The 15,210-nt window shown below is 37.6% G+C and overlaps 1 protein-coding gene across 1 annotated transcript; it reads right to left on the bottom strand.

Annotated features, from left to right (window-relative positions):
- Positions 1 to 10,041: 10,041 nt before the first annotated feature.
- On the bottom strand, positions 10,042 to 11,852 carry LOC139422585 (toll-like receptor 13). Its single transcript, XM_071173727.1, has 2 exons — positions 10,944 to 11,852; positions 10,042 to 10,862 (listed from the first exon to the last, which is right to left on the bottom strand). Exons 1-2 carry the CDS (start codon positions 11,850 to 11,852, stop codon positions 10,527 to 10,529), a joined length of 1,245 nt encoding a protein of 414 aa, XP_071029828.1. The 3' UTR covers positions 10,042 to 10,526.
- Positions 11,853 to 15,210: the final 3,358 nt, after the last annotated feature.

Genomic DNA, 15,210 nt, shown 5'->3' with positions numbered 1-15,210 from the left:
ACTTTAGCTCATCTAATGGCCAAAATCTTAATTTCACCTTGGCTAGAATAATACATTCTCTTGCATTTCAAAGATGATGGTACAAAGAAAATGCAAAAGAACGGTTGTACTTTCTTTTACCAGATCTACAGTGTTGTATTCTCCTACACATTTCCACAAACTTCAAAGTGTTTCCTATCAAATGGTGTCAAGAATATGCAACAGGCAGTTAGATTTGGGTATATCAGTTTAGGGGAAATGGAAAAAATGGGTCCGATCGCTTGAACTAAATGTGTTGCTAGTTGTTTAACTAAATGTGTTGCTAGTTGTTTAACTAAATGTAGTTGCTAGTTGTTTAACTAAATGTAGTTGCTAGTTGTTTAATAACTAAATGTGTTGCTAGTTGTTTAACTAAATGTGTTGCTAGTTGTATAACTAAATGTGTTGCTAGTTGTTTAATAACTAAATGTGTTGCTAGTTGTTTAACTAGATGTAATTCCTAGTTGTTTAACTAAATGTCTTGCTATTCGTTTAACTAAATGTGTTGCTAGTTGTTTAACTAAATGTGTTGCTTGAGTGTTGCCTGAATATGGCTTATTACACGTGTATTTGATACAGGTTGAGGAGTACATTAGGATAGTGAGTACAGTAGAGTATCTAACAAAGTAGAACCGATAGCTTTTAGTGAGTACAGTAGAATATCTAACAAAGTAGAACCGATAGCTTTTAGTGAGTAGAGTAAGATATCTAACCACAGTGGAACAAAGCATGCAGCCCCAGAGTAATAATGTCATTATAGAGGCATGTCACAGGGCATTGAAGAGGACTACAGCCCCAGAGTAATAATGTAATTATAGAGGCATGTCACAGGGCTCTGAAGAGGACTACAGCCCCAGAATAATAATGTCATTATAGAGGCATGTCACAGGGCTCTGAAGGGGACTACAGCCCCAGAGTAATAATGTCATTATAGAGGCATGTCACAGGGCATTGAAGAGGACTACAGCCCCAGTGTAATAATGTCATTATAGAGGCATGTCACAGGGCATTGAAGAGGACTACAGCCCCAGTGTAATAATGTCATTATAGAGGCATGTCACAGGGCATTGAAGAGGACTACAGCCCCAGTGTAATAATGTCATTATAGAGGCATGTCACAGGGCTCTGAAGAGGACTACAGCCCCAGAGTAATAATGTCATTATAGAGGCATGTCACAGGGCTCTGAAGAGGACTACAGCCCCAGAGTAATAATGTCATTATAGAGGCATGTCACAGGGCTCTGAAGAGGACTACAGCCAATAGAGTAACAGTAATAATAATAATAATAATGTCAACATCACAACGTCATTAAAGAAGTTACCCACTTCCTCTTTTGATATTTACATTTACTAGAGAATTCTATAAAGAAAAAAACTAAATTAAGTACTGTACTCCAATTTATATTTTATTACAATCTACAGATGTTTTAGTGAGACTCGTGTATCTTTTGAAATCTGTCACATGCAATAAAGTCTTTCATGTCAATAGTATTTTTTACAGACTGAATGTTTCATTTCAGGAACAACATTTCACGAGCTGTTAAACATACTAGTTGCTGTTAAACATACTAGTGGCTGTTAAACATACTAGTAGCTGTTAAACATACTAGTAGCTGTTAAACACACTAGTAGCTGTTAAACACACTAGTAGCTGTTAAACACACTAGTTGCTGTTAAACATACTAGTTGCTGTTAAACATACTAGTAGCTGTTAAACATACTAGTTGCTGTTAAACACACTAGTTGCTGTTAAACATACTAGTTGCTGTTAAACATACTAGTTGCTGTTAAACACACTAGTTGCTGTTAAACATACTAGTAGCTGTTAAACATACTAGTTGCTGTTAAACACACTAGTTGCTGTTAAACATACTAGTTGCTGTTAAACATACTAGTTGCTGTTAAACACACTAGTTGCTGTTAAACATACTAGTTGCTGTTAAACATACTAGTAGCTGTTAAACATACTAGTTGCTGTTAAACACACTAGTTGCTGTTAAACATACTAGTTGCTGTTAAACATACTAGTAGCTGTTAAACATACTAGTAGCTGTTAAACATACTAGTTGCTGTTAAACACACTAGTTGCTGTTAAACACACTAGTTGCTGTTAAACACACTAGTTGCTGTTAAACATACTAGTTGCTGTTAAACATACTAGTTGCTGTTAAACACACTAGTAGCTGTTAAACATACTAGTTGCTGTTAAACACACTAGTTGCTGTTAAACATACTAGTTGCTGTTAAACATACTAGTTGCTGTTAAACACACTAGTTGCTGTTAAACATACTAGTTGCTGTTAAACATACTAGTTGCTGTTAAACACACTAGTTGCTGTTAAACATACTAGTAGCTGTTAAACAAACTAGTAGCTGTTAAACATACTAGTTGCTGTTAAACATACTAGTTGCTGTTAAACATACTAGTTGCTGTTAAACATACTAGTAGCTGTTAAAAATACTAGTAGCTGTTAAACATACTAGTTGCTGTTAAACATACTAGTAGCTGTTAAACATACTAGTTGCTGTTAAACATACTAGTTGCTGTTAAACACACTAGTTGCTGTTAAACATACTAGTTGCTGTTAAACATACTAGTTGCTGTTAAACACACTAGTTGCTGTTAAACACACTAGTTGCTGTTAAACACACTAGTTGCTGTTAAACACACTAGTAGCTGTTAAACATACTAGTAGCTGTTAAACACACTAGTAGCTGTTAAACACACTAGTTGCTGTTAAACATACTAGTTGCTGTTAAACATACTAGTAGCTGTTAAACATACTAGTTGCTGTTAAACACACTAGTTGCTGTTAAACATACTAGTTGCTGTTAAACATACTAGTTGCTGTTAAACACACTAGTTGCTGTTAAACATACTAGTAGCTGTTAAACATACTAGTTGCTGTTAAACACACTAGTAGCTGTTAAACATACTAGTTGCTGTTAAACACACTAGTTGCTGTTAAACATACTAGTTGCTGTTAAACATACTAGTTGCTGTTAAACACACTAGTTGCTGTTAAACATACTAGTTGCTGTTAAACATACTAGTAGCTGTTAAACATACTAGTTGCTGTTAAACACACTAGTTGCTGTTAAACATACTAGTTGCTGTTAAACATACTAGTAGCTGTTAAACATACTAATAGCTGTTAAACATACTAGTTGCTGTTAAACACACTAGTTGCTGTTAAACACACTAGTTGCTGTTAAACACACTAGTTGCTGTTAAACATACTAGTTGCTGTTAAACATACTAGTTGCTGTTAAACACACTAGTAGCTGTTAAACATACTAGTTGCTGTTAAACACACTAGTTGCTGTTAAACATACTAGTTGCTGTTAAACATACTAGTTGCTGTTAAACACACTAGTTGCTGTTAAACATACTAGTTGCTGTTAAACATACTAGTTGCTGTTAAACATACTAGTTGCTGTTAAACATACTAGTAGCTGTTAAACATACTAGTAGCTGTTAAACATACTAGTAGCTGTTAAACACACTAGTAGCTGTTAAACATACTAGTTAGTAGCTGTTAAACACACTAGTAGCTGTTAAACACACTAGTAGCTGTTAAACACACTAGTAGCTGTTAAACACACTAGTAGCTGTTAAACATAGTAGTAGCTGTTAAACACACTAGTAGCTGTTAAACATACTAGTGTTAAACACACTAGTAGCTGTTAAACACACTAGTTGCTGTTAAACATACTAGTAGCTGTTAAACATACTAGTTGCTGTTAAACATACTAGTTGCTGTTAAACATACTAGTTGCTGTTAAACATACTAGTTGCTGTTAAACATACTAGTTTCTGTTAAACATACTAGTTGCTGTTAAACATACTAGTAGCTGTTAAACATACTAGTTGCTGTTAAACATACTAGTAGCTGTTAAACACACTAGTAGCTGTTAAACATACTAGTTAGTAGCTGTTAAACACACTAGTAGCTGTTAAACACACTAGTAGCTGTTAAACACACTAGTAGCTGTTAAACACACTAGTAGCTGTTAAACATAGTAGTAGCTGTTAAACACACTAGTAGCTGTTAAACATACTAGTAGCTGTTAAACATACTAGTGTTAAACACACTAGTAGCTGTTAAACACACTAGTTGCTGTTAAACATACTAGTAGCTGTTAAACATACTAGTTGCTGTTAAACACACTAGTTGCTGTTAAACATACTAGTTGCTGTTAAACATACTAGTTGCTGTTAAACACACTAGTTGCTGTTAAACATACTAGTTGCTTTTAAATACACTAGTAGCTGTTAAACATACTAGTTGCTGTTAAACATACTAGTAGCTGTTAAACAAACTAGTAGCTGTTAAACATACTAGTTGCTGTTAAACATACTAGTTGCTGTTAAACATACTAGTTGCTGTTAAACATACTAGTAGCTGTTAAACATACTAGTAGCTGTTAAACATACTAGTTGCTGTTAAACATACTAGTAGCTGTTAAACATACTAGTAGCTGTTAAACATACTAGTTGCTGTTAAACACACTAGTAGCTGTTAAACATACTAGTTGCTGTTAAACACACTAGTTGCTGTTAAACATACTAGTTGCTGTTAAACATACTAGTTGCTGTTAAACACACTAGTTGCTGTTAAACATACTAGTTGCTGTTAAACATACTAGTAGCTGTTAAACATACTCGTTGCTGTTAAACACACTAGTTGCTGTTAAACATACTAGTGTTAAACACACTAGTAGCTGTTAAACACACTAGTTGCTGTTAAACATACTAGTAGCTGTTAAACATACTAGTTGCTGTTAAACATACTAGTAGCTGTTAAACACACTAGTTGCTGTTAAACATACTAGTTGCTGTTAAACATACTAGTTGCTGTTAAACATACTAGTTGCTGTTAAACATACTAGTAGCTGTTAAACACACTAGTAGCTGTTAAACATACTAGTAGCTGTTAAACACACTAGTAGCTGTTAAACATACTAGTTAGTAGCTGTTAAACACACTAGTAGCTGTTAAACATACTAGTAGCTGTTAAACACACTAGTAGCTGTTAAACATACTAGTAGCTGTTAAACATACTAGTAGCTGTTAAACATACTAGTAGCTGTTAAACACACTAGTAGCTGTTAAACACACTAGTAGATGTTAAACACACTAGTAGCTGTTAAACATAGTAGTAGCTGTTAAACACACTAGTAGCTGTTAAACATACTAGTAGCTGTTAAACATACTAGTGTTAAACACACTAGTAGCTGTTAAACACACTAGTCGCTGTTAAACACACTAGTAGCTGTTAAACATACTAGTTGCTGTTAAACATACTAGTAGCTGTTAAACATACTAGTTGCTGTTGAACACACTAGTTGCTGTTAAACACACTAGTTGCTGTTAAACACACTAGTTGCTGTTAAACACACTAGTTGCTGTTAAACATACTAGTTGCTGTTAAAAATACTAGTTGCTGTTAAACACACTAGTAGCTGTTAAACATACTAGTTGCTGTTAAACACACTAGTTGCTGTTAAACACACTAGTTGCTGTTAAACACACTAGTTGCTGTTAAACACACTAGTAGCTGTTAAACACACTAGTTGCTGTTAAACATACTAGTAGCTGTTAAACACACTAGTTGCTGTTAAACATACTAGTAGCTGTTAAACATACTAGTTGCTGTTAAACATACTAGTTGCTGTTAAACATACTAGTTGCTGTTAAACATACTAGTAGCTGTTAAACATACTAGTAGCTGTTAAACATACTAGTAGCTGTTAAACACACTAGTAGCTGTTAAACATAGTAGTAGCTGTTAAACACACTAGTAGCTGTTAAACATACTAGTAGCTGTTAAACATACTAGTGTTAAACACACTAGTAGCTGTTAAACACACTAGTTGCTGTTAAACATACTAGTAGCTGTTAAACACACTAGTCGCTGTTAAACACACTAGTAGCTGTTAAACATACTAGTTGCTGTTAAACATACTAGTTGCTGTTAAACATACTAGTTGCTGTTAAACATACTAGTAGCTGTTAAACATACTAGTTGCTGTTAAACACACTAGTTGCTGTTAAACATACTAGTTGCTGTTAAACATACTAGTAGCTGTTAAACATACTAGTTGCTGTTAAACATACTAGTAGCTGTTAAACATACTAGTTGCTGTTAAACACACTAGTTGCTGTTAAACACACTAGTTGCTGTTAAACACACTAGTTGCTGTTAAACACACTAGTTGCTGTTAAACATACTAGTTGCTGTTAAACATACTAGTTGCTGTTAAACACACTAGTAGCTGTTAAACATACTAGTTGCTGTTAAACACACTAGTTGCTGTTAAACATACTAGTAGCTGTTAAACACACTAGTTGCTGTTAAACATACTAGTAGCTGTTAAACACACTAGTTGCTGTTAAACATACTAGTTGCTGTTAAACACTCTAGTTGCTGTTAAACATACTAGTTGCTGTTAAACATACTAGTTTCTGTTAAACACACTAGTTGCTGTTAAACACACTAGTTGCTGTTAAACATACTAGTTGCTGTTAAACATACTAGTTGCTGTTAAACACACTAGTAGCTGTTAAACATACTAGTTGCTGTTAAACATACTAGTTGCTGTTAAACATACTAGTAGCTGTTAAACATACTAGTAGCTGTTAAACATACTAGTTGCTGTTAAACATACTAGTTGCTGTTAAACATACTAGTAGCTGTTAAACATACTAGTAGCTGTTAAACATACTAGTTGCTGTTAAACATACTAGTTGCTGTTAAACATACTAGTTGCTGTTAAACACACTAGTTGCTGTTAAACATACTAGTTGCTGTTAAACATACTAGTAGCTGTTAAACATACTAGTTGCTGTTAAACATACTAGTAGCTGTTAAACATACTAGTTGCTGTTAAACACACTAGTAGCTGTTAAACATACTAGTTGCTGTTAAACACACTAGTTGCTGTTAAACATACTAGTTGCTGTTAAACATACTAGTTGCTGTTAAACACACTAGTTGCTGTTAAACATACTAGTTGCTGTTAAACACACTAGTTGCTGTTAAACATACTAGTTGCTGTTAAACATACTAGTAGCTGTTAAACATACTAGTTGCTGTTAAACATACTAGTAGCTGTTAAACATACTAGTTGCTGTTAAACACACTAGTTGCTGTTAAACACACTAGTTGCTGTTAAACACACTAGTTGCTGTTAAACACACTAGTTGCTGTTAAACATACTAGTTGCTGTTAAACATACTAGTTGCTGTTAAACATACTAGTTGCTGTTAAACACACTAGTTGCTGTTAAACATACTAGTTGCTGTTAAACACACTAGTTGCTGTTAAACATACTAGTTGCTGTTAAACATACTAGTTTCTGTTAAACACACTAGTTGCTGTTAAACACACTAGTTGCTGTTAAACATACTAGTTGCTGTTAAACATACTAGTTGCTAGGTTACCAACTCAATCTTTTGTTATTTGTTTAAGAAATGTTTTTGCTATTAAATTACATCTTGTTTATTTTTGTTTAGCTAAATGTAGTTGCTAGTTGTTTAGCTAAATGTAGTTGCTAGTTGTTTAGCTAAATGTAGTTGCTAGTTGTTTAACTAAATGTAGTTGCTAGTTGTATAGCTAAATGTAGTTGCTAGTTGTTTAACTAAATGTGTTGCTAGTTGTTTAACTAAATATCATTGCTAGTTGTTTAACTAAATGTAGTTGCTAGTTGTTTAACTCAATATAGCTGGTAGTTATTTAACTAAATGTAATTGCAAGTTATTTAACTAAATGTGTTGCTAGTGATTTTACTAAATGTGTTGCTAGTTGTTTAACTAAATGTAGCTGGTAGTTATTTAACTAAATGTGTTGCTAGTTATTTAACTAAATGTGTTGCTGGTTGTTTGACTAAGTATGTTGCTAATTGTTTAATTGTTTAATTGTTTGGGTGGCAGGTAGCCTAGTGGTTAGAGAGTTGGGCCAGTAACCGAAAGGCATTTAGGATGCATCCATCCACTTGATGTCACGACTCCGACCGAAGGTGGCTCCCCTTCAGGGCCGGCTTACTAGCTGCTTCCAGTGTTCTTGCCTTTCACCCTGCAGTTGAATTGTATCTCAAGTTAACCGGAGTAAATATGTAATGGTTAGTTTGGTTCCAAAAGTAAAGTAACAATAAACTGTTCCATGGTCATTGAAGAAATGGATGCAGAGCTAAAGAAAATATTTACCAGGTAGACTAAAATAAAAAGTAATAATTAAAAGTAACACAATTAGAATAACAATAATGAGGTTATATACAGGGGCACCGGTACCGAGTCAGTGTGCTGGGGCACCGGTACCGAGTCAGTGTGCTGGGGTACAGGTACTGAGTCAGTGTGCAGGGGTACAGGTACTGAGTCAGTGTGCAGGGGTACAGGTACTGAGTCAGTGTGCAGGGGTACAGGTACTGAGTCAGTGTGCGGGGGTACAGGTACTGAGTCAGTGTGCAGGGGTACAGGTACTGAGTCAGTGTGCGGGGCTACAGGTACTGAGTCAGTGTGCGAGGGTACAGGTACTTAGTCAGTGTGTGGGGTACAGGTACTGAGTCAGTGTGCAGGGGTACAGGTACTGAGTCAGTGTGCGGGGGTACAGGTACTGAGTCAGTGTGTGGGGGTACAGGTACTTAGTCAGTGTGCAGGGGTACAGGTACTGAGTCAGTGTGCAGGGGTACAGGTACTGAGTCAGTGTGTGGGGGTATAGGTAATGAGTCATCAGTGTGCTGGGTACAGGTACTGAGTCAGTGTGCAGGGGTAGAGGTACTGAGTCAGTTTTCACGGTTACAGGTTAGTTGAGGTTATTTGTACATGTAGGACTTATCATACGAGTAGAGGTGTTAACCCCGATATCCTGGCTATATTTCTAATCTGGACCTCATACCGTCATGACCATCTAACTCTCCCCAGCTTTGGCTCATCCCTCCTCTCCCCTGTAACTATTCCCCAGGTTGTTAATGTAAATGAAGATGTGTTCTCTGTCAAAATACCTGGTAAAATAAAGATGAAATTAAAACTGAACTCAAGCCTAGGACTCTAGTAGAATAATTCTTCAGGTCTCAGGCAAGGTTACCACCGGGGAAGACCTGACCTTTAGCTGGAGGGATGATGCTTATCTGTGACTAGAACTGATAATGCTGGAGTCTCCATCATACACCATGATAATGGAGGTTAACCAGACATATCAGGCTTACTCTGTGGTCTACTGTAGTCAGAGCATTGATAGCCTGGTCAAGCTGCTGAAAGCTGGCCTCAGTTAGAGACAGTTATCTGTTCTGCATGTGTCAGATCTAAGAACTTATAGAATAGAGAATATGGAGGCATTCTAGAATAGAACAATACAATGAGTTATTCTAATGCAGGGATGCTCTTTATTTAAAAACACAAACACAAGCCAGTTTCCAACATTCCGGCTGTATGTCTTTATCAAAAGCATAAACAATAATGAAATAACACAACAAAAGTAGGTTTCCTCCAATATTGCGCAGAAATTACTTCATTGTCCAGAAAGGAGAAATGTATCAAATATATGTGCCATGAACCATATACAGGCTACACTCAAGCAACACCGTTAGTTAAACAACTAGCAACACATTTAGTTAAACACCTAGCAACTACATTTAGGTAAACAAATAGAAACTACAATTGGTTAAAGAAATAGCAGCTACATTTAGTTAAACAACTAGCATCTACAAAATGTTAAACAACTAGCAACTACCTTTAGTTAAACAGCTAAAAGATACATTTAGTTAACTAGCAACTACATTTAGTTGAACAAATAGCAAGACATTTATTTAAACAAATGGCAACATGATTTAGCTAAACAACTCACAATTAGATTTAGTTAAACAACTTAAACACATTGAGTTAAACATCTAGCTACTGTATGTTAGTTAAACAACTAACAACACATTTAGTTAAACATCTAGCTACTGCATTTTAGTTAAACAACTAACAACACAAATAGGATCTGATAAAATTTTGGGAATTAACGTTTTTTTTGGGCTTTTTTATGAGCAATTTAAATAAGGCTATTAAAAGTAATTTCAGATTAATCACAAAAAGTAAACTCCAGACAGAGCATTTAAAAGGAATTGACAAAACAAATTTCAAACAGTGGTAGACATTTTGTACGGAGGACTTTCAACAACAAATTCAACAGCTCAACATATGTGTCAACATTGCATGTCACATTTCAGTCCACAAGGTTCTACATCAACTTATGATGTCACATTTCAGTCCACAAGGTTAAACATCATCTTCTCATGTCACATTTCAGTCCACAAGGTCCTACATCAACCTCTGAAGACACAATTCAGTCTACACAGTCCTACATCAACCTCTGAAGTCAAATTTCTATACCCAAGGTTCTACATCAACCTCTGATCTCATGCTTCAGTCCACAAGGTTCAACATCAACCTCTGATGTCACATTTAGGTCCACAAGATTCTGCATCAACCTCTGATCTCATGCTTCAGTCCACAGGGTTCTACATCAACCTCTGATCTCATGCTCAGTCGGAGGTTTCAGTTTAGCCCACAGTCTGTCCCAGAATGCCTGGTGCTGATGGGGGTCTTGGGGCCAGTCCAGATAAGTCCTGGTTTTCAGCAGGCGAGCCAGCCTGTGGTGGGCAGAAAGCCGGCGAGGGGGGATCTTCTCAAGGAAGACCAGGAGGAGAATGTCCCTTTGCTCCAGCTGCAGCCTGTAGGTGGCCAGCTTCATCTCCAGAGAGCACCAGTTACTGTGTAGGTAGTGGCGGCTGACTAGACAGAGGGTGTGGCGGCTCCGGTAGAGGCTGTCTGTGATGTTCTCCACAATGTCCTTCCCCAGCTGGAAGTCCCTGCTGTGCAGACAGAGGCGCAGGAAAGGAGGACCCCTCTGCTCCAGATTGGGAAGCAGCTCCTCCACCACCCAGCGCTCGTCCTTCCCGCTGTAGGAGACAAACGCATCATAGTGGTAGCGCCCCCTGGTGTTGGATCGCATGGCTTCTAATAGCCAGCCAAGGGTTATGTGGTAGAGGGGGAGGAGGTAGGGGCCGGCCAGGTTATGGACCAACACCACCAGCATGAAGAACAGGACTCCCAGGCCAGTCGCAACAAAGAGCACAAAGCCAACCTCTGTTGTGCAGTTGGCTTCTGTGTACCTGACAAAATAAGGTGTGTCTATTCCATTGTCCGACAAGCATATCAAGTCCTCCAAAGCATACATACCGGTTTTAGAATACGAACCAAGCATGATCACTTCAACCTGCCTGCACCCCTTTGCCCATGTAATGAGCCAAGCATTGTCACAACTGCAAAACATCTGTAAATTATTAAACGTCAAATGCTTAAGACTAGAGAGAGGTTCAGTAAAGCTATAGAATACATTATAAATGTTCTCTATATGCAAATACACTCTTTTCAAAGATTTCAAGTCTTTAGTTAAACTCCCCTCTAAAGAGTAAATCCTGCAGTTGTCAAGTTCCAGAACCTCCAGTTTGGTCAAGTTGTGAAAAATGAAGTCGGCAGAACGCTGTATTAAAAGATCCACCTGTCGTAGAGTCAGTTTCCTCAGGTGAATCAGCTGATTAATTGATGTTAAATCAACCCTTTTAGCTGAAAGCTTTGATCTGTAGTCAAATGTCTCCACAGACGTGAAGTACTTTCCCATGAATTCAGATCCACAAAGGAATTCTTCAGCATCAGCATGAAGATGGGTTACAGACTGAAAGAAAGGTCTGTCACAGTCCTGAAATGACACCGTCTGGCCTTTGAGCTGGAGACTCAGGTTCTGTTTAGATGTGATGTTACTGCCGATAGTCAACTGCATTGGCCTCATAGCTGAACTAATGTACAGATGAGTCAGTTGACTCAGAATTCCACCAAATATAAGTGTCAGATTCAGCTTGATCACAGGTTCTGTTAGTGGATTGTGCACTTGCCCGAGAAACACTTGTCTAAGAGACATGAGGTGTGCGAAAGACATTGCCTCAATGTTGTGAATAAGTGGATTGTTCCTGAGGTCTAACCATGTCAAACTATGTAAACCATAAAATGTGTTTGCATTTATCTGTGTTATCTTATTACTTGTAATGTCTAAGGACTCCAGATTTGTCAATCCCAGGAAAGCAAAGTCTTCAATGTTTGAAATTAAATTATATTTTATATCCAGATACAGGAGCTTAACAAGACAGATAAATTGTTTAGCAAAAAGCATTTGATTTTTCAACCCTAAAGTGAGATTTGTTAACCATGTTATTGGTTGTTTTTGGAAGGAGCAAATATCAAGTCTGTTGTCTTCCAGGCCGACTATGTTTAATTGATTAAGGTTTTTGAGACTGGAAATAAAATGCCAATCCAAATGGGTAGTAGGATGGAAAGACAAAGGTACACTTAAATACATATATTCTAGCCCAGTGCACAATTCAATACTGGACATAGAGAGGCTGCTTGCATTGAAATTGTTTACTAATATTTTCTTGATTGAAAGCAAAAACACTACATTACAGATACTTTCAATATCAATGACATTGATCCCAGAGCAACTGAGGACCTGGATTTGTTTTATCCCAGACAGGGGAAGGTCCAGTAGGACTTCCTGGCTGAAATCCCCTGTTAATCTTGTGAGGTTCTGGAGCCAAGCCAGTGAACCTTCCTCTATATGTGTTATTTCATCAAATGATAACGCAACACTTGCTAGATTTATAAAAACAGGTGTCATGCTTTCATTGGTGTTTAAGACAGAGCAGTTTGAAATGTTTAACGATCGTATGTTTGCTGCGTCTACATATAACCTAACAAGTGATTTAATATTCATAATTCTGCATGCTATCTCTGACAAATCCTCTAAACAGGGGTCCCTAATGATGAGACTTTGTAACAGAGGAATGCCATGGAAAACATCCGGGGACATTGCTGGTAGTCTATAACTCCAAAGAGTCAAATGACTCAGCTTGACGAGATCTCTGAATATATGGGGCCCAATATGACAATCACAGCAACCGGAGTCCATTTCCCATTTACCTAAGTACATATGTTGCAGATTTGGAAGGTGACTATTTGCAGTTGGAAGGATTTGAGTAAAACAGCCATCAATGTACAGGTACTCCAGATCCTGAAACTGAGAGAAAAAGCCCAGAGACATGGATCTATTTTCACCATGTGTCATATATATGCAGAGGGTATTGATATTAGGGGGAAGTCCAAGTAGATCCTCCTCGATGGCTGTGACATCTTGACAGGCAGCAGTGTAACGTTCTGCATGATGAGGTATGTGGCTGCAGATCCAGGTGGGAAAGTGTTCCAAGTCTTCACTACTGTCATAAATCTGGCATTTAGGATGCATCCATCCACTAGAACTCTGAATCCACAGGAACAGGACGGCAGGGTGGGAAAACATAGATCTCATCTCTTCCAACGTCAGTCAAATCTACTGAGATAATTGTCAGAATAGTTTGGTTCTGGTGGATATCTGTAGGACGTTGGTTTGATACAGTAAAACCCTTATGAACGCTGTAAACAGTATGGAGTCTCTCGTCTTCTTGTTGTTTGTCAGATGGGTTCCTCCTTGGTAACTAACAGCAGTTCATACCTTTTGGTTGTTCCAGTGTTCTTCCCTTTCACCCTGCAGTTGAGTTGTATCTCAAGGTAACAGGAGTAAATATTTAATGGTTAGTTTGGTTCCAAAAGTAAAGAAAGAATAAAATGTTCCACAGACAATGAAGAAATGAATGCAGAGCTGCAACACAGTTGATGTCTGAATGTGTCCGAGGAGCAGCATCCTGTTTGTACAGCACAGTCACACAGTATGTTAAACAGCTTGTGAAAGTCTATTTTTACCTGTTTTTTCTTTCAGTTCCTGAAAAGAAACTTACAGTCAATAAAAATACAATTGACATGAAGGACCTGTTTGGACATGATAGATTACAGAAGAACGTTGAGTCTCACTAAAACATCAGCAGATTGTAATGAAATATGAATTAGAGTACAGTACCTCATTTTAGTATTACTTTATTGAATTCTCTTGGACATGTAAATATAAATATCAAATGAGGAGGTGGGTATTGTAAGGGTTTTCCTCGTCCTCTTCATCTGTAGAGGAGAGGCGAGAAGGACCAATGCTCAGCGTGGTAAGTGTCCATGGTTTTTTAATAAGAGAAAACTCAAAACATGAACACACTACAAAACAATAAACGTTGCAAAACCCGAAAACAGTCCTATCTGGTGCAGAGAACACAAAGACAGGAAACAACCACCAACAAAACCCAACACAAAACAGGCTACCTAAATATGGTTCCCAATCAGAGACAATGACTAACACCTGCCTCTGATTGAGAACCATATCAGGCCATACATAGAAACGGACAAACTAGACACACAACATAGAATGCCCACCCAGCTCACGTCCTGTCCTGACCAACACTAAAATAAGGAAAACACACAACTATGGTCAGAACCTGACAGGTATACTCGTTAATGTATTTGTGCTGTTGACATTATTAATTATCATTTTAACATTTTAATTATTATTAGTTGTATTACTCTGGGGCTGAAGTCCTCTCCAAAGCCCTGTGATATGCCTCTATAATGACATTATTACTCTGGGGCTGAAGTCCTCTCCAAAGCCCTGTGATATGCCTCTATAATGGCATTATTACTCTGGGGCTGAAGTCCTCTCCAAAGCCCTGTGATATGCCTCTATAATGACATTATTACTCTGGGGCTGTAGTCCTCTCCAAAGCCCTGTGATATGCCTCTATAATGACATTATTACTCTGGGGCTGTAGTCCTCTTCAGAGCCCTGTGACATGCCTCTATAATTACATTATTACTCTGGGGCTGAAGTCCTCTTCAGGGCCCTGTGATATGCCTCTATAATGACATTATTACTCTGGGGCTGAAGTCCTCTTCAGAGCCCTGTGACATGCCTCTATAATTACATTATTACTATGGGGCTGAAGTCCTCTTCAGGGCCCTGTGACATGCCTCTATAATGACATTATTACTCTGGGGCTGAAGTCCTCTCCAAAGCCCTGTGACATGCCTCTATAATGACATTATTACTCTGGGGCTGAAGTCCTCTCCAAAGCCCTGTGATATGCCTCTATAATGGCATTATTACTCTGGGGCTGTAGTCCTCCTCAGAGCCCTGTGACATGCCTCTATAATGACATTATTACTCTGGGGCTGAAGTCCTC

The sequence above is a fragment of the Oncorhynchus clarkii genome, chromosome 12 (assembly GCF_045791955.1).
Source record: "Oncorhynchus clarkii lewisi isolate Uvic-CL-2024 chromosome 12, UVic_Ocla_1.0, whole genome shotgun sequence".
In the NCBI taxonomy this organism is placed as follows: Eukaryota; Metazoa; Chordata; class Actinopteri; order Salmoniformes; family Salmonidae; genus Oncorhynchus; species Oncorhynchus clarkii.
This window is presented reverse-complemented; position numbering and strand designations above follow the sequence as displayed.